We start from the raw sequence: 24,808 nt of genomic DNA, 5'->3' as shown, positions 1-24,808 counted from the left end.
GGGGAGCATGCGGCCACAAGCGGTACGGTGCGGGTAGCACACGGCCACAAGCGGTACGGTGCAGGGAGCACGCAGCCACAAGCGGTACGGTGCGGGTAGCACACGGCCACAAGCGGTACGGTGTGGGGAGCATACGGCCACAAGCGGTACGGTGCGGGGAGCATACAGCCACAAGCGGTACGGTGCGGGTAGCATGCGGCCACAAGCGGTACGATGCGGGGAGCACGCGGCCACAAGCGGTACGGTGCGGGTAGCACACGGCCACAAGCGGTACGGTGTGGGGAGCATACGGCCACAAGCGGTACGGTGCGGGGAGCATACAGCCACAAGCGGTACGGTGCGGGTAGCATGCGGCCACAAGCGGTACGATGCGGGGAGCACGCGGCCACAAGCGGTACGGTGCAGGTAGCATACGGCCACAAGCGGTACGGTGCGGGGAGCAAGCGGCCACAAGCGGTACGGTGCGGGTAGCACACGGCCACAAGCGGTACGGTGCGGGTAGCACGCGGCCACAAGCGGTACGGTGCGGGGAGCATGCGGCCACAAGCGGTACGGTGCGGGTAGCACACGGCCACAAGCGGTACGGTGCAGGGAGCACGCAGCCACAAGCGGTACGGTGCGGGTAGCACACGGCCACAAGCGGTACGGTGCGGGGAGCATACAGCCACAAGCGGTACGATGCGGGGAGCACGCGGCCACAAGCGGTACGGTGCGGGTAGCATACGGCCACAAGCGGTACGGTGCGGGTAGCACACGGCCACAAGCGGTACGGTGCAGGGAGCACGCAGCCACAAGCGGTACGGTGCGGGTAGCACACGGCCACAAGCGGTACGGTGTGGGGAGCATACGGCCACAAGCGGTACGGTGCGGGGAGCATACAGCCACAAGCGGTACGGTGCGGGTAGCATGCGGCCACAAGCGGTACGATGCGGGGAGCACGCGGCCACAAGCGGTACGGTGCGGGTAGCATACGGCCACAAGCGGTACGGTGCGGGTAGCATACGGCCACAAGCGGTACGGTGCGGGGAGCATGCGGCCACAAGTGGTACGGTGCGGGTAGCACACGGCCACAAGCGGTACGGTGCGGGTAGCACACGGCCACAAGCGGTACGGTGCGGGGAGCATGCGGCCACAAGTGGTACGGTGCGGGGAGCATGCGGCCACAAGCGGTACGGTGCGGGTAGCACACGGCCACAAGCGGTACGGTGCGGGGAGCATGCGGCCACAAGCGGTACGGTTAGCACACGGCCACAAGCGGTACGGTGCGGGTAGCACACGGCCACAAGCGGTAAGGTGCAGGGAGCACGCAGCCACAAGCGGTACGGTGCGGGTAGCACACGGCCACAAGCGGTACGGTGTGGGGAGCATACGGCCACAAGCGGTACGGTGCGGGGAGCATACAGCCACAAGCGGTACGGTGCGGGTAGCATGCGGCCACAAGCGGTACGATGCGGGGAGCACGCGGCCACAAGCGGTACGGTGCGGGTAGCATGCGGCCACAAGCGGTACGGTGCGGGGAGCATGCGGCCACAAGCGGTACGGTGCGGGTAGCACGCGGCCACAAGCGGTACGGTGCGGGGAGCATACGGCCTCAAGCGGTACGGTGCGGGGAGCATACGGCCTCAAGCGGTACGGTGCGGGGAGCATACAGCCACAAGCGGTACGGTGCGGGTAGCATGCGGCCACAAGCGGTACGGTGCCGGTAGAATACGCCATTCTCATACGTTCATATCCACCCCAATAGACAAGGGAAAGGGTAACAGCCATAAACGTACATGAGGAATAGGGTTCACACACACATCATGTATCCAGCGCGTAAGGTGTGAAGTCAGACGCATCAAAAACACAATCATGTGACATGAAATTACGGAGCTCTGTTTATTAGAAATAATATGGCGCACGCAGGAGATTTGGTCCCGGGTTTTATTGATTTCATAAGTTATTACAAACATCGCAGTGAAAAGTTCTTACAGGTTTGTTCATGTTTGATACTTTCATGTCCGCAGAATATTTCATAGTTAAAGTTATTACAGGATATTTTTATTATAAAATTGCAGCTACTCCCCCCCCCCCCCCCCCCCCCCCAGAAACGGCACCACCTCTGTGTGCAGGAAGTGTCTGGTATTACAACTTGGTTCTAAATTCAAAGTGTCAATCCTGATCCTCCTGATTGCCCCACAAGTCCGAGGCATCACCCCTCTACATAGAGGTAACTACAAATTACAAAAGTACATATCATTTATACATAAGGATCTTCCAGAGGTTTAAGCGCCATTTCAGAATTAAAGTGGTTTCCAGGAATCTGTCTGGGGTCAAAGGACACTTACTCACCCTGCTCTGACCCCCAGTCCTACGTCACTCCGGTACTTCTGGTTTCCGGCCCAGAAGTTCTGTGGGAATCACAGGACCTGCTTCCGCCAATGACTGACCTCATGAGACCACTTCCTAAGGAGGCCACTCATTGGATGAATTGGGTCCCCGACCTCCGCCCAAATGGCCCAAAATCCGGCAGTGCTGGGGTGACGCGGGGTAAGTATGAGCTCTCTTTTTCCCCATCCTGGCCCATGCTCCTTGTGGGTTTCCCGTATTCCTGTACAACTCCTTTATGCTACTCATGACATTTCCTTAAGGATAGGTAAGTAAAGGGAACCTGTCATCAGGATTTTAAGTTTTCACCTAATGACAGGTTCCCACATTCATCTCTTTAATCTGTTTTTATAAATGACGTTACTGCTCCCACTCACATTTATGAGTAGGTTATAGAATCTGCATCGAGTCCCTGCGTCGCCTTCATTATCTATAATCTTTAGATCAGGGCAAGTAACTTTCATGTAAACTCTGCATAAATCTGTAATACAAGTCATAACAAATAACTTTGTAAAATAAGTTTCTATCTTGCCCAAAGTGCTTTATCCACCTCTGCACAGCTCGGTTATTGTCCAGCTTGTCCTATATGATCCTCCTCCGTTATGGAGCAGTGTATGGGAGACACTATAGCAGCCAGTCTCCAGGCACCGGCTCTGGTAGAGCCCGCAGTGGGGACAACTGCTACACAACCCGCAGCAGTACAGGACTGAAGGATTAATAGACATCTCATCACTATAGAAGGAGTGTCTGACCCCTGTACTTTCTAACTCCGACAGGAGGACACACAGAAAATCCCTTTGCCTAAATTTCACCATCTTTGGGTGTGTGACCACTGGTCGATAAGCCCCATAATACAAGCCCGGCACAGGCTAACAGCATCCAGTCTAATATATAAAAGTATTGGCCCCATAGGAGACTGGATGCGCCATAAGTGCCTTATATCAGGACTATACTGTGCACCATTAACCCCTGTAAACATCATGGAGACTACAGACCTCATCATTGTACTGGATGTAAACATTGATCTACAGTAACCAAACCCCATTCGTATGTAGCACCTTGTTCCGTCATAGTTTCAGTTCTGTAAACTCAGCTTCAGCCGCATGGAAGCGCGAAGGGGAGACACACGTGCGGCGTTCTCTCCACGCAGGTCAGCAGAGATTGAACGATTCATTTCTTTGTGAGTTTATATTGCAGTCAAAGGTTGAGTTCTGATACAAAGCCCCTAAAATGGTGTAGAGGATCTCTCAGCAGCAAGCAAAAAACAATGACCCAGCGCGGGTGAGTAGCAGATCTTTCATTTTTCTGTTTACCCATTTGCAGTGCTTACTGCTGTCTGCCACTAGAGGGAGCTTAATGCATAACTTATCATTGACGTTTATGTAGCACCAGTATGCACTCGGCTCCTAAGCTCCCCCTGGTGGTGGCAGCAGAACGACCAAATTTTATCAGCTTGATGTTCATATAGGAGATTCAGAGCTCTGTATCAGTAAAAAGCATCAACCACTATAAATCCTAATCCGCACTGAATAAAAGAAGAAAAGAAAACACATCATGGTAATAAAGGTTGACATTTACTTTAAAGCTGTAAGTATTGACCCTAATAAATAGAACTTACAGGTCCATTCACTGCCGTAGCACCTTCCCAGTACATGGAACATTAGGCCCCACATCTGGAACAATAGTATATAAAATACAGGCGTAGGAGCCTTGATATATAAGATACAGCGATATACATGTCTCTACTAAATGCTCACTGTAAATAGTTAGTGCAGATTTTACTAAGAAAACCTCCAGTTATGAATGTGCTTATGGACGCGTGGAAGCCGCCTCCCACGTCGCCTACGAGAAAACGGTAAAATACTTCAAGTCTACGAGACGTTATAAAAATATTTCCCTTCTTTGGCTGAATCTACCGAGTGCAATGCGCGGCACTGTACTAAATATTCCACATAAATTAATAACTTACAAGTACCTGAGCGAGTACACAGCACAGCACCAGGGGCCACGGCACCGGGGCCACAGCACCAGGGGCCACAGCACCTGGGGCACAGCACCAGGGGGCACAGCACCGGGGGCCACAGCACCAGGGCACAGCACCAGGGGCCACAGCACCAGGGGCACAGCACCAGGGGCCACAGCACCAGGGGCACAGCACCAGGAGCCACAGCACCAGGGGCCACAGCACCAGGGGCCACAGCACCAGGGGCACAGCACCAGGGGCCACAGCACCAGGGGGCACAGCTCAGTCCTAGGAGACGCCTTTTACAGTTTTAGCAAATTTTAAGAAAGTTCATTTGTCTCAGTAAACAAACTCCGACGCGCGTCAGAGGGTAGTGCAAAGTTCACACGAGGCCGCGGCTCCTCACTTCAGGTGGGATGGCTTCAAGATGGGTCGATGGGTCGGGACCTTCGGAGCGGGTCTGAAACCAAACACAACGTAACGTTATATAATCCACATTTGACACATTTCATTACTTGTACTGAGTATTATCCTGGGGAGACAACAATCTGAGAGGGGTCCGCTTCCTCTAAGTCAGGTTTTGGATTTATGCTTGTGCCAAAATATCTTGAATAAATGGGAAAAACCCTGCTCAGCCTGGTGCTCTGATAGATAGGGGAGCAGAACCCCCATTTCCATGATCCGTGGGGTCTGGCTGATGGGAATCCCACCCATAACGAGTGATTACAATCAATCATGGACCACCCCTTTAAAGGAAAGGGATTAAGGGGGGAGACTTATCTACACTAATCTTCTGGCACTGAATGAAATTGTGATACCTCTTGTGACTGCGCCACCACCGCGCCAAAATGTAGCTGTGCCTGGCGGTGCAGACGCCTGATACATCAGGAGGTCTAAGCCGTGACGGGGGAAAGGGCAAAGCTTACATCATGCAACACTGCACGAGAAATTCCCCCATAAGTGTCTGATCCCTGGAGGTCCCACAGTGAGGACCCTCAGTCCCAATATAAGAACAGAGAGTTCCATGTGCGGAATGGATTGTAGATCTACCAATATGACTCTCTCTCCATTCACTTGGATGGGACAGATGTGCAATATAGCCACAGGTGTAGGGAGCACAGGACAAGGGGGCGCACCTGAGGGGCGCAGGGGGAAGGTAACACCAGCTCCTGTAGATGGGCAGAAAATAATTGACATTGTGTAATGAAAAGTTCTACAGTTTTCTAATATACATTCAGTATGAATCTCTAACTGTGTTCTAGACCTCTGCTTGCTGTCATCAACAGGAAGCTTCATTGTCTACTTCCTGTAGATAAACACTGGTCCCTGGTCATGTGATGTCCCACAGGTGCACGGCTCGTTATATATCCCCGGTCATGTGATGTCACAGGTGCACGGCTCGTTATATCCCTGGTCATGTGATGTCCCACAGGTGCACGGCTCGTTATATATCCCCGGTCATGTGATGTCCCACAGGTGCACGGCTCGTTATATCCCTGGTCATGTGATGTCCCACAGGTGCACGGCTCGTTATATATCCCCGGTCATGTGATGTCACACAGGTGCACGGCTCGTTATATATCCCCGGTCATGTGATGTCACAGAGGTGCACGGCTCGTTATATATCCCTGGTCATGTGATGTCACACAGGTGCACGGCTCGTTATATCCCTGGTCATGTGATGTCCCACAGGTGCACGGCTCGTTATATCCCTGGACATGTGATGTCACACAGATGCACGGCTCGTTATATCCCCGGTCATGTGATGTCACACAGGTGCACGGCTCGTTATATATCCCCGGTCATGTGATGTCCCACAGGTACACGGCTCGTTATATATCCCCGGTCATGTGATGTCCCACAGGTGCACGGCTCGTTATATATCCCCGGTCATGTGATGTCACACAGGTGCACGGCTCGTTATATCCCTGGTCATGTGATGTCACACAGGTGCACGGCTCGTTATATATCCCCGGTCATGTGATGTCACACAGGTGCACGGCTCGTTATATATCCCAGGTCATGTGAGGTCACACAGGTGCACGGATCATTATATATCCTTGGCCATGTGATGTCACACAGGTGCACGGCTCGTTATATATCCCCGGTCATGTGATGTCCCACAGGTGAACGGCTCGTTATATATCCCCGGTCATGTGATGTCCCACAGGTGCACGGCTCGTTATATATCCCCGGTCATGTGATGTCCCACAGGTGCACGGCTCGTTATATCCCTGGTCTTGTGATGTCACACAGGTGCAGGGCTCGTTATATATCCCCGCTCATGTGATGTCACACAGGTGCACGGCTCGTTATATATCCCTGGTCATGTGATGTCACACAGGTGCAGGGCTCGTTATATATCCCCGGTCATGTGATGTCACACAGGTGCAGGGCTTCTTATATATCCCCGGTCATGTGATGTCACACAGGTGCACAGCTCGTTAAATATCCCTGGTCATGTGATGTCACACAGGTGCGCGGCTTGTTATAACCCTGGTCATGTGATGTCCCACAGGTGCACGGCTCGTTATATATCCCTGGTCATGTGATGTCACACAGGTGCACGGCTCGTTATATCCCCGGTCATGTGATGTCACAGAGGTGCACGGCTCGTTATATATCCCCGGTCATGTGATGTCCCACAGGTGCACGGCTCGTTATATATCCCCGGTCATGTGATGTCCCACAGGTGCACGACTCGTTATATATCCCCGGTCATGTGTTATCACACAGGTGCACGGCTCATTATATATCCCCGGTCATGTGATGTCACACAGGTGCACGGCTCGTTATATATCCCCGGTCATGTGATGTCCCACAGGTGCACGGCTCGTTATATCCCTGGTCATGTGATGTCACACAGGTGCACGTCTCATTATATGACATAGAGTAATCAGAGCTGTGTGATATAACAAGCCGTGCACCTGTGTGACATCACATGACCAGATATATAACGAGCTGTGCACCTGTGTGACATCACATGACCAGGGATATAATGAGCCGTGCACCTGTGTGACATCAATGACCAGATATATAACGAGCTGTGCACCTGTGTGACATCACATGACCAGGGATATAATGAGCCGTGCACCTGTGTGACATCAATGACCAGATATATAACGAGCTGTGCACCTGTGTGACATCACATGACCAGGGATATAATGAGCCGTGCACCTGTGTGACATCACATGACCGGGGATATAATGAGCTGTGCACCTGTGTGACATCAATGACCAGGGATATAATGAGCCGTGCACCTGTGTGACATCACATGACCGGGGATATAATGAGCTGTGCACCTGTGTGACATCACATGACCCGGGATATAATGAGCTGTGCACCTGTGTGACATCACATGACCAGGGATATAATGAGCCGTGCACCTGTGTGACATCACATGACCGGGGATATAATGAGCTGTGCACCTGTGTGACATCACATGACCGGGGATATAATGAGCTGTGCACCTGTGTGACATCACATGACCAGGGATATAATGAGCTGTGCACCTGTGTGACATCACATGACCAGGGATATAATGAGCCGTGCACCTGTGTGACATCACATGACCAGGGATATAATGAGCTATGCACCTGTGTGACATCACATGACCAGGGATATAATGAGCTGTGCACCTGTGTGACATCACATGACCAGGGATATAATGAGCTGTGCACCTGTTTGACATCAAATGACCAGGGATATAATGAGCTGTGCACCTGTGTGACATCACATGACCAGGGATATGATGAGCTGTGCACTTGTGTGACATCACATAACCAGGGATATAATGAGCCGTGCACCTGTGTGACATCACATGACCGGGAATATAACGAGCTGTGCACCTGTGTGACCTCACATGACTAGGGATATATAACGAGCCATGCACCTGTGGGACATCACATGACCAGGGATATAATGAGCCGTGCACCTGTGTGACATCACATGACCAGGGATATAATGAGCCGTGCACCTGTGTGACATCACATAACCAGGGATATATAACGAGCCGTGCACCTGTGTGACCTCACATGACCAGGGATATATAACGAGCCGTGCACCTGTGTGACCTCACATGACCAGGGATATATAACGAGCCGTGCACCTGTGTGACATCACATGACCAGGGATATATAACGAGCCGTGCACCTGTGTGACATCACATGACCAGGGATATAACGAGCCGTGCACCTGTGTGACATCACATGACCAGGGATATATAACGAGCCGCGCACCTGTGTGACATCACATGATCAGGGATATAACGAGCCGCGCACCTGTGTGACATCACATGACCAGGGATATATAACGAGCCGCGCACCTGTGTGACATCACATGATCAGGGATATAATGAGCCGTGCACCTGTGTGACATCACATGACCAGGGATATAACGAGCCGCGCACCTGTGTGACATCACATGACCAGGGATATAACGAGCCGCGCACCTGTGTGACATCACATGATCAGGGATATAACGAGCCGTGCACCTGTGTGACATCACATGACCAGGGATATAACGAGCCGTGCACCTGTGTGACATCACGTGACCAGGGATATAACGAGCCGTGCACCTGTGTGACATCACGTGACCAGGGATATATAACGAGCCGTGCACCTGTGTGACATCACGTGACCAGGGATATAACGAGCCGTGCACCTGTGTGACATCACGTGACCAGGGATATATAACGAGCCGTGCACCTGTGTGACATCACATGACCAGGGATATAACGAGCCGTGCACCTGTGTGACATCACATGACCAGGGATATAACGAGCTGGGGTCCTCTCTTCTGATGTCTTTGCACCATTCAAAGCGCAGGATACATGTGATACATATGGCTGACACTGTACCAGCACCGCAGCTCTATCACAGTCACTCAGATCTGCTAGTGGCGGGGTTGGGGCTGGTCGGAGCCCCGTTATTTGGGATCCTGGGGGTGATTTGCCATCTGCAGGTATTGGCTGTTATGCGCTTGATGATGGGATAATAAGACGTTACACGCTGTAGCAGGCGGATTAGGAAATCTCATGCCCGCTCCTTCCCAATATGGAAATCACCGAAGCATGGAGGCAAATAACGATTATAACAATTACCATTGTCACCATGTGTTACCGGCCCCGCACAGCCGCCTGGCGCTTGTATGGGAGCTCAGGTGGAACAATTCCAGCAAAATTCATTCTTTTACCATACCTGCAGAGTTTCCCCGTCTTATATAAGTAACTAATATGTATCTACTTGGGTGAACGATCATTCATATGAACACGTGACCTGATCATGTGACATAGAAAGGCGTTAGCGGTTATTAGTGATGGGAGGTCCGGCTCCTCCTAGTGAGCTGGATCATTAGGCTTTTCTGGCTCCTGAACGGCCATCTATTAACTACATAATATTAGCCCTCAGGCCAGTCAGTCGCCCCACTTCACTTTAATGGGTATCTACCACCAGGATGAAAGACTGTATGCAAATGAGCCCCCCCATTTACATACAGTCCTTTATCATGGTGGTAGATGCCCTTTGAACTCGATTTTATCGGGTTAAGGCGGGTGTGGTGAACCGATTAGGGGCGGGGTTAAGTGAGCTCCCATTGTTCACCCGTAAGAGTTGCAGATCTTTATCCCCCCCCCCACCCTCTGCCTGCTGTATTCTCACACAGAGGGGAGGACTGCTCTTGCAAAGTGTAACAGCCCGTGAAGCTGCAACATGGAGGGTCTCTTATGGCAACCTTCAGCCTCATTAGCATAATTGTAAAAGTTGATTTTAGAAGGAAGGAGGCCATGGATAACAAATATAAGAAGACACCACAGCTCCCCTCTGAGTGATCCCTACAGTATATAATCAGGAGCCTGTTACAGCGCAGAACAGAGGGAAGGTCTCAGAGCATTTTTCACAGTCCTGCTGCTACTAGCAGTACACACAAAGGAAAATACCCATCATAGTCAAAACTGTGTTTTCCATCCTGACAAGCAGCGGTCTCCATCTAGGAAATCGGAAGCGCCTCAAGAATTTCCAGTTTTTAAGCATTTGCCGTTTTCTGTCCATTTTTTTTGATATCGGAAAGATAATGAATTTGTGTCTTGTAGAACAATCTGTGTGTAACTCCTTGTAGTATCCGAGCAGCCTCCACAGCGTGTAATAAACCCTACAGCCCGGGGGTCCTCAGTAAGGAGCGAGGATTGGACTGCACATAGGAGCAGGCGCTCTCCTGTCTCCTCTTCCTAGAAATGGGGTTTTCTATATTGAGCTCTGTTTTTATTGCAGCTTTACAGACCAGCGATGGCTCGTAACAAACTGACAATCCCCATTCAGCAGCTGTAATACCAGGCACAGCCACAATAATATGTACAGCGCTGTCCAAACACTGACCTCCAGGATGTTAACCATAGAGCAGGAGGAGCTGAGCAGATTGTACATTGTATCCTATCTGCAGGCAGCATGTTATAGAGCAGGTGGAGCTGAGCAGATTGTGCATAGTGTCCTATGTGCAGGCAGCATGTTATAGAGCAGGAGGAGCTGAGCGGATTGTACATAGTGTCCTATGTGCAGGCAGCATGTTATAGAGCAGGAGGAGCTGAGCACATTGTACATAGTGTCCTATGTGCAGGCAGCATGTTATAGAGCAGGAGGAGCTGAGCATATTGTACATAGTGTCCTATCTGCAGGCAGCATGTTATAGAGCAGGAGGAGCTGAGCATATTGTACATAGTGTCCTATCTGCAGGCAGCATGTTATAGAGCAGGAGGAGCGGGGCAGATTGTACATAGTGTCCTATCTGCAGGCAGCATGTTATAGAGCAGGAGGAGCTGAGCAGATTGTACATAGTGTCCTATCTGCAGGCAGCACGTTATAGAGCAGGAGGAGCTGAGCAGATTGTACATAGTGTCCTATCTGCAGGCAGCATGTTATAGAGCAGGAGGAGCTGAGCAGATTGTACATAGTGTCCTATCTGCAGGCAGCATGTTATAGAGCAGGAGGAGCTGAGCAGATTGTACATAGTGTCCTATCTGCAGGCAGCATGTTATAGAGCAGGAGGAGCTGAGCAGATTGTACATAGTGTCCTATCTGCAGGCAGCATGTTATAGAGCAGGAGGAGCTGAGCGGATTGTACATAGTGTCCTATGTGCAGGCAGCATGTTATAGAGCAGGAGGAGCTGAGCAGATTGTACATAGTGTCCTATCTGCAGGCAGCATGTTATAGAGCAGGAGGAGCTGAGCAGATTGTACATAGTGTCCTATCTGCAGGCTGCATGTTATAGAGCAGGAGGACATGAGCAGATTGTACAGAGTGTCCTATCTGCAGGCAGCATGTTATAGAGCAGGAGGAGCTGAGAAGATTGTACATAGTGTCCTATCTGCAGGCAGCATGTTATAGAGCAGGAGGAGCTGAGCAGATTGTACGTAGTGTCCTATCTGCAGGCGGCATGTTATAGAGCAGGAGGAGCTGAGCAGATTGTACATAGTGTCCTATGTGCAGGCAGCATGTTATAGAGCAGGAGGAGCTGAGCAGATTGTACATAGTGTCCTATGTGCAGACAGCATGTTATAGAACAGGAGGAGCTGAGCAGATGGTACATAGTGTCCTATCTGCAGGCAGCATGTTATAGAGCAGGAGGAGATAAGCAGATTGTACATAGTGTCCTATCTGCAGGCAGCATGTTATAGAGCAGGAGGAGATAAGCAGATTGTACATAGTGTCCTATCTGCAGGCAGCATGTTATAGAGCAGGAAGAGCTGAGAAGATTGTACATAGTGTCCTATCTGCAGGCAGCATGTTATAGAGCAGGAGGTGCTGAGCACATTGTGCATAGTGTCCTATCTACAGGCAGCATGTTATAGAGCAGGAGGAGAGGAGCAGATTGTACATAGTGCCCTATCTACAGGCAGCATGTTATAGAGCAGGAGGAGCTGAGCACATTGTGCATAGTGTCCTATCTACAGGCAGCATGTTATAGAGCAGGAGGAGAGGAGCAGATTGTACTTAGTGTCCTATCTGCAGACAGCATGTTATAGAGCAGGAGGAGCTGAGCACATTGTACATAGTGTCCTATCTACAGGTAGCATGTTATAGAGCAGGAGGAGAGGAGCAGATTGTACATAGTGTCCTATCTGCAGGCAGCATGTTATAGAGCAGGAGGAGCTGAGCAGATTGTACATAGTGTCCTATCTGCAGGCAGCATTTTATAGAGCAGGAGGAGCTGAGCAGATAGGAAATTATGTACAATCTACTCAGCTGCTCCTGCTTTATAATAACCGGAAGACTACAGCTATCCTATATCAGTCCATATTATCTGTATCTGTGTGTCTATTCTTAGTAGTGACCCCCGTCTGCTTGCTGAGGCTTCGCCGTAGGAGGGGGTCACATCTTCTGTCTGTCTGGATGTGTCTATCCCTCAGCCCCGCCATGTCTCTAGTAGAGCTCCGCTTTGTGCGGCTTCTCCTTCCTCAGATTCTCGTGTTTCTTGCTTTCCCTGTGGCGCAAAATCAATTCACTTCAAATCTTTTATTTTCTTTCTCTTGTTACAAAATACAACTGGAAGTGGGAGTCTGCAGGTGACATTTGGAGGCTGCCCTCTCACCTGTAAACACGGGGCTGCGGGGTTGAGGGCCGTCGCTGATGATATTTCAGGTTTTCCTGTAACGGCTAAAGGCAGCTACAAGTCAAAACTGTTTTTGATCCAACTCATTTACAGTCCAGTTCCTCCGCTGCCTGAAGCAAATGTGATGTGCACAGCAGAAACCCTCATGTCTACTTCTACCTGCCGCGCCGGGCCATGTGTGCAGCTCACCTGACCCCATACGTGCGGGGCAGCGCTTACCTGACCGGAGACACGTGAGGCGGCACTCACCTGACCAGAGACACGAGAGGCGGCGCTTACCTGACCGGAGACACGTGAGGCAGCGCTCACCTGACCGGAGACACGTGAGGCAGCGCTCACCTGACCGGAGACACGAGAGGCGGCGCTCACCTGACCGGAGACACGAGAGGCGGCGCTCACCTGACCGGAGACACGAGAGGCGGCGCTCACCTGACCGGAGACACGTGAGGCGGCGCTCACCTGAACGGAGACACGAGAGGCGGCGCTCACCTGACCGGAGACACGAGAGGCGGCGCTCACCTGACCGGAGACACGAGAGGCGGCGCTCACCTGACCGGAGACACGAGAGGCGGCGCTCACCTGACCGGAGACACGAGAGGCGGCGCTCACCTGACCGGAGACACGAGAGGCGGCGCTCACCTGACCGGAGACACGAGAGGCGGCGCTCACCTGACCGGAGACACGAGAGGCGGCGCTCACCTGACCGGAGACACGAGAGGCGGCGCTCACCTGACCGGAGACACGAGAGGCGGCGCTCACCTGACCGGAGACACGAGAGGCGGCGCTCACCTGACCGGAGACACGAGAGGCGGCGCTCACCTGACCGGAGACACGAGAGGCGGCGCTCACCTGACAGGAGACACGTGAGGCGGCGCTCCCCTGACCGGAGACACGTGAGGCGGCGCTCACCTGACAGGAGACACGTGAGGCGGCGCTCACCTGACCGGAGACACGTGAGGCGGCGCTCACCTGACCGGAGACACGTGAGGCGGCGCTCACCTGACCGGAGACACGTGAGGCGGCGCTCACCTGACCGGAGACACGTGAGGCAGCGCTCACCTGACCGGAGACACGTGAGGCGGCGCTCACCTGACCGGAGACACGAGAGGCGGCGCTCACCTGACCGGAGACATATGAGTGAGCGCTCACCTGACCGGAGACACGAGAGGCGGCGCTCACCTGACTGGAGACACGCGAGGCAGCGCTTACCTGACCGGAGACGTGAGGCAGCGCTCACCTGACCAGAGACACGTGAGGCGGCGCTCACCTGACCGGAGACATATGAGGCAGCGCCTACCTGACCGGAGACATATGAGGCAGCGCTTACCTGACCGGAGACATATGAGGCAGCGCCTACCTGACCGGAGACATATGAGGCAGCGCCTACCTGACCGGAGACATATGAGGCAGCGCCTACCTGACCGGAGACATATGAGGCAGCGCCTACCTGACCGGAGACATGTGAGGCAGCGCTTACCTGACCGGAGACATATGAGGCAGCGCCTACCTGACCGGAGACATGTGAGGCAGCGCCTACCTGACCGGAGACATATGAGGCAGCGCCTACCTGACCGGAGACATATGAGGCAGCGCCTACCTGACCGGAGACATGTGAGGCAGCGCCTACCTGACCGGAGACATATGAGGCAGCGCCTACCTGACCGGAGACATATGAGGCAGCGCCTACCTGACCGGAGACATGTGAGGCAGCGCTTACCTGACCGGAGACATATGAGGCAGCGCTTACCTGACCGGAGACATATGAGGCAGCGCTTACCTGACCGGAGACATATGAGGCAGCGCCTACCTGACCGGAGACATGTGAGGCAGCGCTTACCTGACCGGAGACATATGAGGCAGCGCCTACCTGACCGGAGACATATGAGGCAGCGCTTACCTGACCGGAGACATATGAGGCAGCGCCTACCTGACCGGAGACATGTGAGGCAGCGCTTACCTGACCGGAGACATATGAGGCAGCGCTTACCTGACCAGAGACACGTGAGGCGGTGCTCACCTGACCGGAGACATATGAGGCAGCGCCTACCTGACCGGAGACATATGAGGCAGCGCTTACCTGACCGGAGACATATGAGGCAGCGCCTACCTGACCGGAGACATATGAGGCAGCGCTTACCTGACCGGAGACATATGAGGCAGCGCCTACCTGACCGGAGACATATGAGGCAGCGCTTACCTGACCGGAGACATATGAGGCAGCGCTTACCTGACCGGAGACATGTGAGGCAGTGATCCTTGATGTCCATACATTGCGCTGGAGTCGCCATCTGCACGGCTGCTCTTACTCATGGGGTCCGCCGGCAGCGGTTTCTGCGGAGGTCTGGGGATGGACGATCCCTGGAAGCAAAATACAAGACACTGAGACATACTAGAGGAGAAAGCAAAATGTCATCTCTGCTGGATCCACGGAATCTTTATATGAAAACAATGGGAAATTCATTTGTCTAATATTAAAGGGGATGGGAAAAAGTCATAGGAAACATCATTACCGGCTGATTCTATATGGAAATGAGATGTTCCAGTTTTCTGGTATTAATTCTAGCGGAGCCGGGGGTGCGGGGGTGCCCTAACAAGTTACTAATTAAAGGGACTGTAAATTGTGGCTAATCCCTACTACAATATATAACCAATTTATAATATAATCCCTAGAAACAGTAACACTCCGGTCCACGACTGTAGCTAAATTGTGCACAGCTGCAATACCAGACACAGCCAGCAGCCAAGAGTGGAGCCATTGGAAAGCCCTGGTGGCCTGTGAGGTCACCTCTATTGGCCATATGACCAAGCTTTGCTGCAATAGCAAGAAACAACCACTATACTATGTGTGGCGCTGTGCACGGCAGACTGGAAAAAGGCCACAGTGTTTATGCTGATGTAGCACTCCCTGCAAATAGATGAATGGTGGGAATGTCGCATCTCCACGGATCAGATATTAACAGAATATTGTCAGGATATTAGAGCTCTGACTGCTTCTCCGAGCATCAGACCCAAATGTAACACAGAATAACCTATTTAAAAGGGATATTCTAGGATTTCAATCTAAAACTTTCATCATACAATGTATCCATGTTTATATAGTACAGATTACGTACTAGAAAGGTTCTGTAGGTTTGTTCTTAAGTTGAGTTTGTATGTAAGTCAGAACTATATAATATATGTAATTCCAGCCAGAACTTTTTTGGTCTCTGTGACAATTGGATTTTTAAAAATATTGGATTGTCATAAGAACCAGGATTAATAATAAAGCTTCATTACAGAGACCAGTGATAACTGTTACAGCTGATCATTGTAGCCTAAGGATAAAGTACAATAAATTACCAACATCCAGAGATCCGTATGTAACTAGGAGTTGTCTGTAAGTCGGGTGTTCTTAAGCAGGGGACCGCCTGTATTGGATTCTCCCAGAAGTAGCGCCTCTCATTGGGCTGTATGTAGTACTACAGCTCAACAAGTATTATTCTAGTGGCTGGGGGTTGACTTGTAATACCCGATCTGACCTGTGGACAGATGTGGCACTGTTTTGGAAAAAAAGAGCAATGTTTTTGCATTATTAGTGCAAGTTTCTAACCTGAACCTCCATTATTCTCTCCCTACAATTACCAGAACAATGTGGGTAAAGTCAGTACAGGAGGGTACAATGTGGGTATAGTCAGTATAGGAGGGTACAATGTGGGTATAGTCAGTATAGGAGGGTACAATGTGGGTATAGTCAGTACAGGAGGGTACAGACAGGTACAATGCGGGTATAGGAGGGTACAGACACGTACAATGCGGGTATAGGAGGGTACCGGCGGGTACAATGTGGGTATAGGAGAGTACAGGGGGTACAATGCAGGTATAGTCAGTATAGGAGAGTACAGGCGGGTACAATGCGGGTATAGTCAGTATAGGAGAGTACAGGCGGGTATAGTCAGTATAGGAGGGTACAGGCGGGTACAATGCAGGTATAGTCAGTATAGGAGAGTACAGGCGGGTAGAATGCAGGTATAGTCAGTATAGGAGAGTACAGGCGGGTACAATGCGGGTATAGTCAGTACAGGCGGGTACAATGCCGGTATAGTCAGTATAGGAGGGTACAGGCGGGTACAATGCGGGTATAGTCAGTATAGGAGGGTACAGGCGGGTACAATACAGGTATAGTCAGTATAGCAGGGTACATGCGGGTACAATGCGGGTATTTTCAGTATAGCAGGGTACAGGCGGGTACAATGCGGCAATAGTCAGTATAGCAGGGTACAGGCGGGTACAATGCGGGAATTGTCAGTATAGGAGGGTATAATGCGGGTATAGTCAGTATAGGATGGTGCAGGCGGGTATAGTCAGTATAGGAGGGTATAGGCGGGTACAATGCGGGAATAGTCAGTATAGGAGGGTATAATGCGGGTATAGTCAGTATAGGATGGTGCAGGCGGGTATAGTCAGTATAGGAGGGTACAGGCGGGTAGAATGCGGGTATAGTCAGTATAGGAGGGTATAGGCGGGTACAATGCGGGAATAGTCAGTATAGGAGGGTATAGGCGGGTACAGGTGGGTATAGTCAGTACAGGCAGGTACAATGCGGGTATAGTCAGTACAGGCAGGTACAATGCGGGTATAGTCAGTACAGGCAGGTACAATGCGGGTATAGTCAGTATAGGAGGGTACAATGCGGGTATAGTCAGTATAGGAGGGTACAATGCGGGTATAGTCAGTACAGGCAGGTACAATGCGGGTATAGTCAGTATAGGAGGGTACAATGCGGGTATAGTCAGTACAGGGGGGAATCGCTATGTACAGTCTTGCGCTCAGTGGGTGGAGCTGTAATGTTTCGTTTCCAGGTAATGTAGCGCTTGAGCCTCTGAACAGTTGTTGAATATGTTCAGCTCTCCGGGCGAGTAATCAGAACAGGTACCGAAACCACAGCTACAAGCGGCGATGGCGAGGAGAGCGCGGATACTGCTGGCGGCAATCCACAGCCTCATATCTTATGTAAAAGACATGGGAATTACACCCCGAGGGGGGGGGGGGCAAAACTTTCCCCATCATAATGGCAATTGGCAGCAAAAGGGAGGATGTTCCCCTCCGAGTTACTTGTGGGATCATGTCCCCCCTCCTGTGAAATACTGGGATATTAAAGTCATCAGGAAGTTTCAGAATTGTAGAGGAAGCGGATGGCTGCCATTTCTTCACTACTTTCTTATAGCCCACAAATTATGGGAGCCCCTCAATCAGACACTGTCAAAAGGATTAAAGGATCAAACCCCCTTGCATTACACAGACAACATTCTGGTATGACATGTAATACTTGTTTTGCCCACTAGTGGCGCTACAGGTTTTCCGCAGATCATCACTGGGGTCACAATTGCTAAAGGGGTCCCTGGCAATTAATTGATATCAAAGTGGCAACCCCTACAAATAAATGTCCACAGCAGATGCCCCCTTTACATAAATGTCCAAGGCAGAGGCCCCCTTTACAGAAATGTCCACAGCAGATGCTCCCCTTTACAGAAATGTCCACAGCAGATGCTCCCCTTTACAGAAATGTCCACAGCAGATGCTCCCCTTTACATAAATGTCCACAGCAGAGCCCCCTTTACAGAAATGTCCACAGCAGATGCTCCCCTTTACAGAAATGTCCACAGCAGAGCCCCCTTTACAGAAATGTCCACAGCAGAGCCCCCTTTACATAAATGTCCACAGCAGATGCCCCCTTTACAGAAATGTCCACAGCAGATGCCCCCTTTACAGAAATGTCCACAGCAGAGCCCCCTTTACAGAAATGTCCACAGCAGAGCCCCCTTTACAGAAATGTCCACAGCAGATGCTCCCCTTTACAGAAATGTCCACAGCAGATGCTCCCCTTTACAGAAATGTCCACAGCAGATGCTCCCCTTTACATAAATGTCCACAGCAGATGCCTCCTTTACATAAATGTCCACAGCAGATGCTCCCCTTTACATAAATGTCCACAGCAGATGCCCTCCTTTACATAAATGTCCACAGCAGAGCCCCCTTTACAGAAATGTCCACAGCAGATGCTCCCCTTTACAGAAATGTCCACAGCAGATGCTCCCCTTTACAGAAATGTCCACAGCAGATGCTCCCCTTTACAGAAATGTCCACAGCAGATGCCCCCTTTACAGAAATGTCCACAGCAGAGCCCCCTTTACAGAAATGTCCACAGCAGAGCCCCCTTTAATGAAATGTCCACAGCAGAGCCCCCTTTAATGAAATGTCCACAGCAGAGCCCCCTTTACAGAAATGTCCACAGCAGATGCCCCCCTTTACAGAAATGTCCACAGCAGATGCCCCCCTTTACAGAAATGTCCACAGCAGATGCTCCCCTTTACAGAAATGTCCACAGCAGATGCTCCCCTTTAAAGAAATGTCCACAGCAGATGCTCCCCTTTACAGAAATGTCCACAGCAGATGCTCCCCTTTACATAAATGTCCAAGGCAGAGGCCCCCCTTTACAGAAATGTCCACAGCAGATGCCCCCTTTACAGAAATGTCCACAGCAGATGCTCCCCTTTACAGAAATGTCCACAGCAGAGCCCCCCTTTACATAAATGTCCAAGGCAGATGCCCCCCTTTACATAAATGTCCACAGCAGATGCTCCCCTTTACAGAAATGTCCACAGCAGATGCTCCCCTTTACATAAATGTCCAAGGCAGAGGCCCCCTTTACAGAAATGTCCACAGCAGATGCTCCCCTTTACAGAAATGTCCACAGCAGATGCTCCCCTTTACAGAAATGTCCACAGCAGATGCTCCCCTTTACAGAAATGTCCACAGCAGATGCTCCCCTTTACAGAAATGTCCACAGCAGATGCTCCCCTTTACAGAAATGTCCACAGCAGAGCCCCCTTTACAGAAATGTCCACAGCAGAGCCCCCTTTACAGAAATGTCCACAGCAGATGCCCCCCTTTACATAAATGTCCACAGCAGATGCCCCCCTTTACATAAATGTCCAAGGCAGATGCCCCCCTTTACATAAATGTCCACAGCAGATGCCCCCCTTTACATAAATGTCCAAGGCAGATGCCCCCCTTTACATAAATGTCCACAGCAGATGCCCCCCTTTACATAAATGTCCAAGGCAGATGCCCCCCTTTACATAAATGTCCACAGCAGATGCCCCCCTTTACATAAATGTCCAAGGCAGATGCCCCCCTTTACATAAATGTCCACAGCAGATGCCCCCCTTTACATAAATGTCCACAGCAGATGCCCCCCTTTACATAAATGTCCACAGCAGATGCCCCCCTTTACATAAATGTCCAAGGCAGATGCCCCCCTTTACATAAATGTCCAAGGCAGATGCTCCCCTTTACATAAATGTCCAAGGCAGATGCCCCCCTTTACATAAATGTCCAAGGCAGATGCCCCCCTTTACATAAATGTCCAAGGCAGATGCCCCCCTTTACATAAATGGCCACAGCAGATGCCCCCCTTTACATAAATGTCATAGTGATGCATCCTGGGAGGAAGAGGAGTTGTGGCTGAAGAAAAGAACCTGAAGGGGAGTATGGATTTTTTTTTATGGCGGATCTTCATATGGGGCCCGGGTATAGTCAGTACAGGCGGATACAATGCGGGTATAGTCAGTATAGGAGAGTACAGGCGGATACAATGCGGGTATAGTCAGTATAGGAGAGTACAGGCGGGTACAATGCGGGTATAGTCAGTATAGGAGAGTACAGGCGGGTACAATGCGGGTATAGTCAGTATAGGAGAGTACAGGCGGGTACAATGCGGGTATAGTCAGTACAGTATGAGGGTACAGGTGGGTATAGTCAGTACAGTAGGAGGGTACAGGTGGGTATAGTCAGTATAGGAGAGTACAGGCGGATACAATGCGGGTATAGTCAGTATAGGAGAGTACAGGCGGGTACAATGCGGGTATAGTCAGTACAGGCGGGTACAATGCGGGTATAGTCAGTATAGGAGGGTACAGGCGGGTAGAATGCGGGTATAGTCAGTATAGGAGGGTACAGGTGGGTAGAATGCGGGTATAGTCAGTACAGGCGGGTACAATGCGGGTATAGTCAGTACAGGCGGGTACAATGCGGGTATAGTCAGTATAGGAGGGTACAGGCGGGTAGAATGCGGGTATAGTCAGTATAGGAGGGTACAGGCGGGTAGAATGCGGGTATAGTCAGTATAGGAGGGTACAGGTGGGTAGAATGCGGGTATAGTCAGTACAGGCGGGTACAATGCGGGTACAATGCGGGTATAGTCTGTATAGGAGGGTACAGGCGGGTAGAATGCGGGTATAGTCAGTATAGGAGGGTACAGGCGGGTAGAATGCGGGTATAGTCAGTATAGGAGGGTACAGGCGGGTAGAATGCGGGTATAGTCAGTATAGGAGGGTACAGGCGGGTAGAATGCGGGTATAGTCAGTATAGGAGGGTACAGGCGGGTAGAATGCGGGTATAGTCAGTATAGGAGGGTACAGGCGGGTAGAATGCGGGTATAGTCAGTATAGGAGGGTACAGGTGGGTAGAATGCGGGTATAGTCAGTACAGGCGGGTACAATGCGGGTACAATGCGGGTATAGTCTGTATAGGAGGGTACAGGCGGGTAGAATGCGGGTATAGTCAGTATAGGAGGGTACAGGCGGGTAGAATGCGGGTATAGTCAGTATAGGAGGGTACAGGCGGGTAGAATGCGGGTATAGTCAGTATAGGAGGGTACAGGCGGGTAGAATGCGGGTATAGTCAGTATAGGAGGGTACAGGTGGGTAGAATGCGGGTATAGTCAGTACAGGCGGGTACAATGCGGGTACAATGCGGGTATAGTCAGTATAGGAGGGTACAGGCGGGTAGAATGCGGGTATAGTCAGTATAGGAGGGTACAGGCGGGTAGAATGCGGGTATAGTCAGTATAGGAGGGTACAGGCGGGTAGAATGCGGGTATAGTCAGTATAGGAGGGTACAGGTGGGTAGAATGCGGGTATAGTCAGTACAGGCGGGTACAATGCGGGTATAGTCAGTATAGGAGGGTACAGGTGGGTAGAATGCGGGTATAGTCAGTACAGGCGGGTACAATGCGGGTACAATGCGGGTATAGTCAGTATAGGAGGGTACAGGCGGGTAGAATGCGGGTATAGTCAGTATAGGAGGGTACAGGCGGGTAGAATGCGGGTATAGTCAGTATAGGAGGGTACAGGCGGGTAGAATGCGGGTATAGTCAGTATAGGAGGGTACAGGCGGGTAGAATGCGGGTATAGTCAGTATAGGAGGGTACAGGCGGGTAGAATGCGGGTATAGTCAGTATAGGTGGGTACAGGCGGTTAGAATGCGGGTATAGTCAGTATAGGAGGGTACAGGCGGGTAGAATGCGGGTATAGTCAGTATAGGAGGGTACAGGTGGGTAGAATGCGGGTATAGTCAGTACAGGCGGGTACAATGCGGGTATAGTCAGTATAGGAGGGTACAGGTGGGTAGAATGCGGGTATAGTCAGTACAGGCGGGTACAATGCGGGTACAATGCGGGTATAGTCAGTATAGGTGGGTACAGGCGGGTAGAATGCGGGTATAGTCAGTATAGGAGGGTACAGGCGGGTAGAATGCGGGTATAGTCAGTATAGGAGGGTACAGGCGGGTAGAATGCGGGTATAGTCAGTATAGGAGGGTACAGGCGGGTAGAATGCGGGTATAGTCAGTATAGGAGGGTACAGGCGGGTAGAATGCGGGTATAGTCAGTATAGGAGGGTACAGGCGGGTAGAATGCGGGTATAGTCAGTATAGGAGGGTACAGGCGGGTAGAATGCGGGTATAGTCGGATCTTCATATGGGGCCCGGGTATGGGTGTGGGTCCCTTGGAAGCTATAGACCCCAGGCGCCCGCCTATATGAAGATCCACCATTGGGTAATATTACTTATCTGACAACAATTGATCAGTGTAGGTGCTGGTTGACAAATCCAATACCATTAGAATAAATCTATGGAGATACAGGACTGTTCACACCTTGGATGCGGCACCTTTCTACCTGCTGCATTTCACCGCTCGGACCATTGTGTACGTCTAGAGATCGGTTAAAGGCATTTTTGAGGGAGGTGGTAATTGAAATGAAGGATTGTACGACTTCCCGTCCTGCGATGTCTTCCTCTTCTCCTCTCCGCTGGAGCTATTGTCATACCCCGTGTAATCGGCGGCTTCCTGCATGATAAGGCTCAACAAACAGACGGCGCTTATCTGTAATTGTTTGGAGACAGAATATTAGATACATAAAGAGGATGTATCACATAGCGGGGAAGTCTCCCAACATGACAGAAAATAACACGTCCGCTCCGCCAATGGGAAGACCTGGCATCCCCCGGCATACGCTGCCCGGGCAGAGGGAGGCCGATTGTAGACTCCTGCTTAGCATCGCTCTTTGTTTCATTGCAGCCAAGTAGTGAGATCCAAAAAGTTCTTTTTTTTTGCCCATTAATGGGAACTCTGCTGCCTCCCCCAGTAATGGGCAAAAAACAAAACAAGCAACAGACTCATAGCGCTTATCAGCACACGGAGAGGAAGCAGCCATTGCAGCAATGAGCTAATCTGAGGGGGATAGCAAAAAAAACCTGCTGCATATAGGCAACAAAGATAATAGGCAACGTTGTTTTACATCCCAAGCTATTGATTTGTGGAAAAAATGTGCTCTCAGGAATCCTGAGTGCTGCAGAAATTCTTTTGTAACCTTGGCCAGATCTGTTGCCACAATTCTGTCTCTGAGCTTTTTGGGCAGTTCCTTAAACCTCATGATTCTCATGGGCTCTGACTTGCACTGTGAGCTGCGAGGTCTTATACAGACAGGTGTGCGCCTTTCCTAATCAAGTCCAATCAGTTTAATAAAACACAGCTAGACTCTAATGATGGAGTAGAACCATCTCAAGGATGATCAGAAGGAAATGGACATCATGTAAGTTATAAATAAGTGTCACAGATAAGGGTCTGCAATATTATATTACTATATTATATAAACTATACTATACTGGTGCCAAGGGTTAGAAACGGGGAAATAATGCTGCTTATAAAGCTACAAATTTTGTAGCCAATAGCAATGGCAGCTCTAAATCAACAAAAGAATGCAGAATTGCCTCCGCTGTGCTGCGCACTGGCGTGGTGCCCCCACCAGTCAGGTGTCACCACTGCAGCCCCTGTATGCTATCATTCATCCCATGCATGTAGGCTTTCCCCTGTACACGCAGCCACATCACATTGCATGCACCTGGGCTGGGATTGGGATCTGTGGTCCATGTAGGCTTGCAGCCTGTGAGATAGGAAGCCTGGGCTGGCCCTGCGATCATTTGACGTTTGCCTGTACTGTGATGCTTCGCACCCTGTGATGTGTTATCCAAGTGACATTATACAGTAAGTGACTGGTATTCAGATAAGATAATCCTTTATTAGTCCCACAGTGGGGAAATTCACAATGTGAATTATTATTAGTTGTCCAGTGTTTTCAGTTGTGGTATTAGGGGTATATATTATTTAAGAGCGCAGTGCTATCCAGGGGACATTATACAGCTAGTGACTGGTATTATTAGTTGTACAGTGTTTTTAGTTGTGGTATGCAGGGTATATATTATTTAGGAGCACAGTGCTATCCAGGGGACATTATACAGCTAGTGTCCCCTGGTATTAGTTGTACAGTGTATTTAGTTGTGGTATGAGGGGTATATATTATTTAGGAGCCCAGTGCTATCCAGGGGACATTATACAGTAAGTGACTGGTATTATTAGTTGTACAGTGTATTTAGTTGTGGTATGAGGGGTATATATTATTTAGGAGCCCAGTGCTATCCAGGGGACATTATACAGTAAGTGACTGGTATTATTAGTTGTACAGTGTATTTAGTTGTGGTATGAGGGGTATATATTATTT

General features: G+C 50.6%; 1 protein-coding gene across 1 annotated transcript in view; it reads right to left on the bottom strand.

Moving 5' to 3' along the window:
- Positions 1-2,087: 2,087 nt before the first annotated feature.
- The window catches only part of ADAM12 (ADAM metallopeptidase domain 12), a 390,586-nt gene continuing 367,865 nt past the window's right edge, over positions 2,088-24,808 (bottom strand). The window contains exons 22-23 of the mRNA XM_072130819.1: positions 15,160-15,290; positions 2,088-4,790 (exon numbers count right to left, since the gene is read on the bottom strand). Of these exons, the coding sequence (XP_071986920.1) occupies positions 4,733-4,790; positions 15,160-15,290 (189 nt within the window). The 3' untranslated portion in view covers positions 2,088-4,732. The remainder of the gene's footprint in view (positions 4,791-15,159; positions 15,291-24,808) is intronic.

Source organism: Engystomops pustulosus, chromosome 11, assembly GCF_040894005.1.
Source record: "Engystomops pustulosus chromosome 11, aEngPut4.maternal, whole genome shotgun sequence".
Lineage (NCBI taxonomy): Eukaryota > Metazoa > Chordata > Amphibia > Anura > Leptodactylidae > Engystomops > Engystomops pustulosus.
The sequence above is the reverse complement of the archived record's forward strand: the minus strand, read 5'-3'. Positions and strand labels throughout refer to the sequence as shown.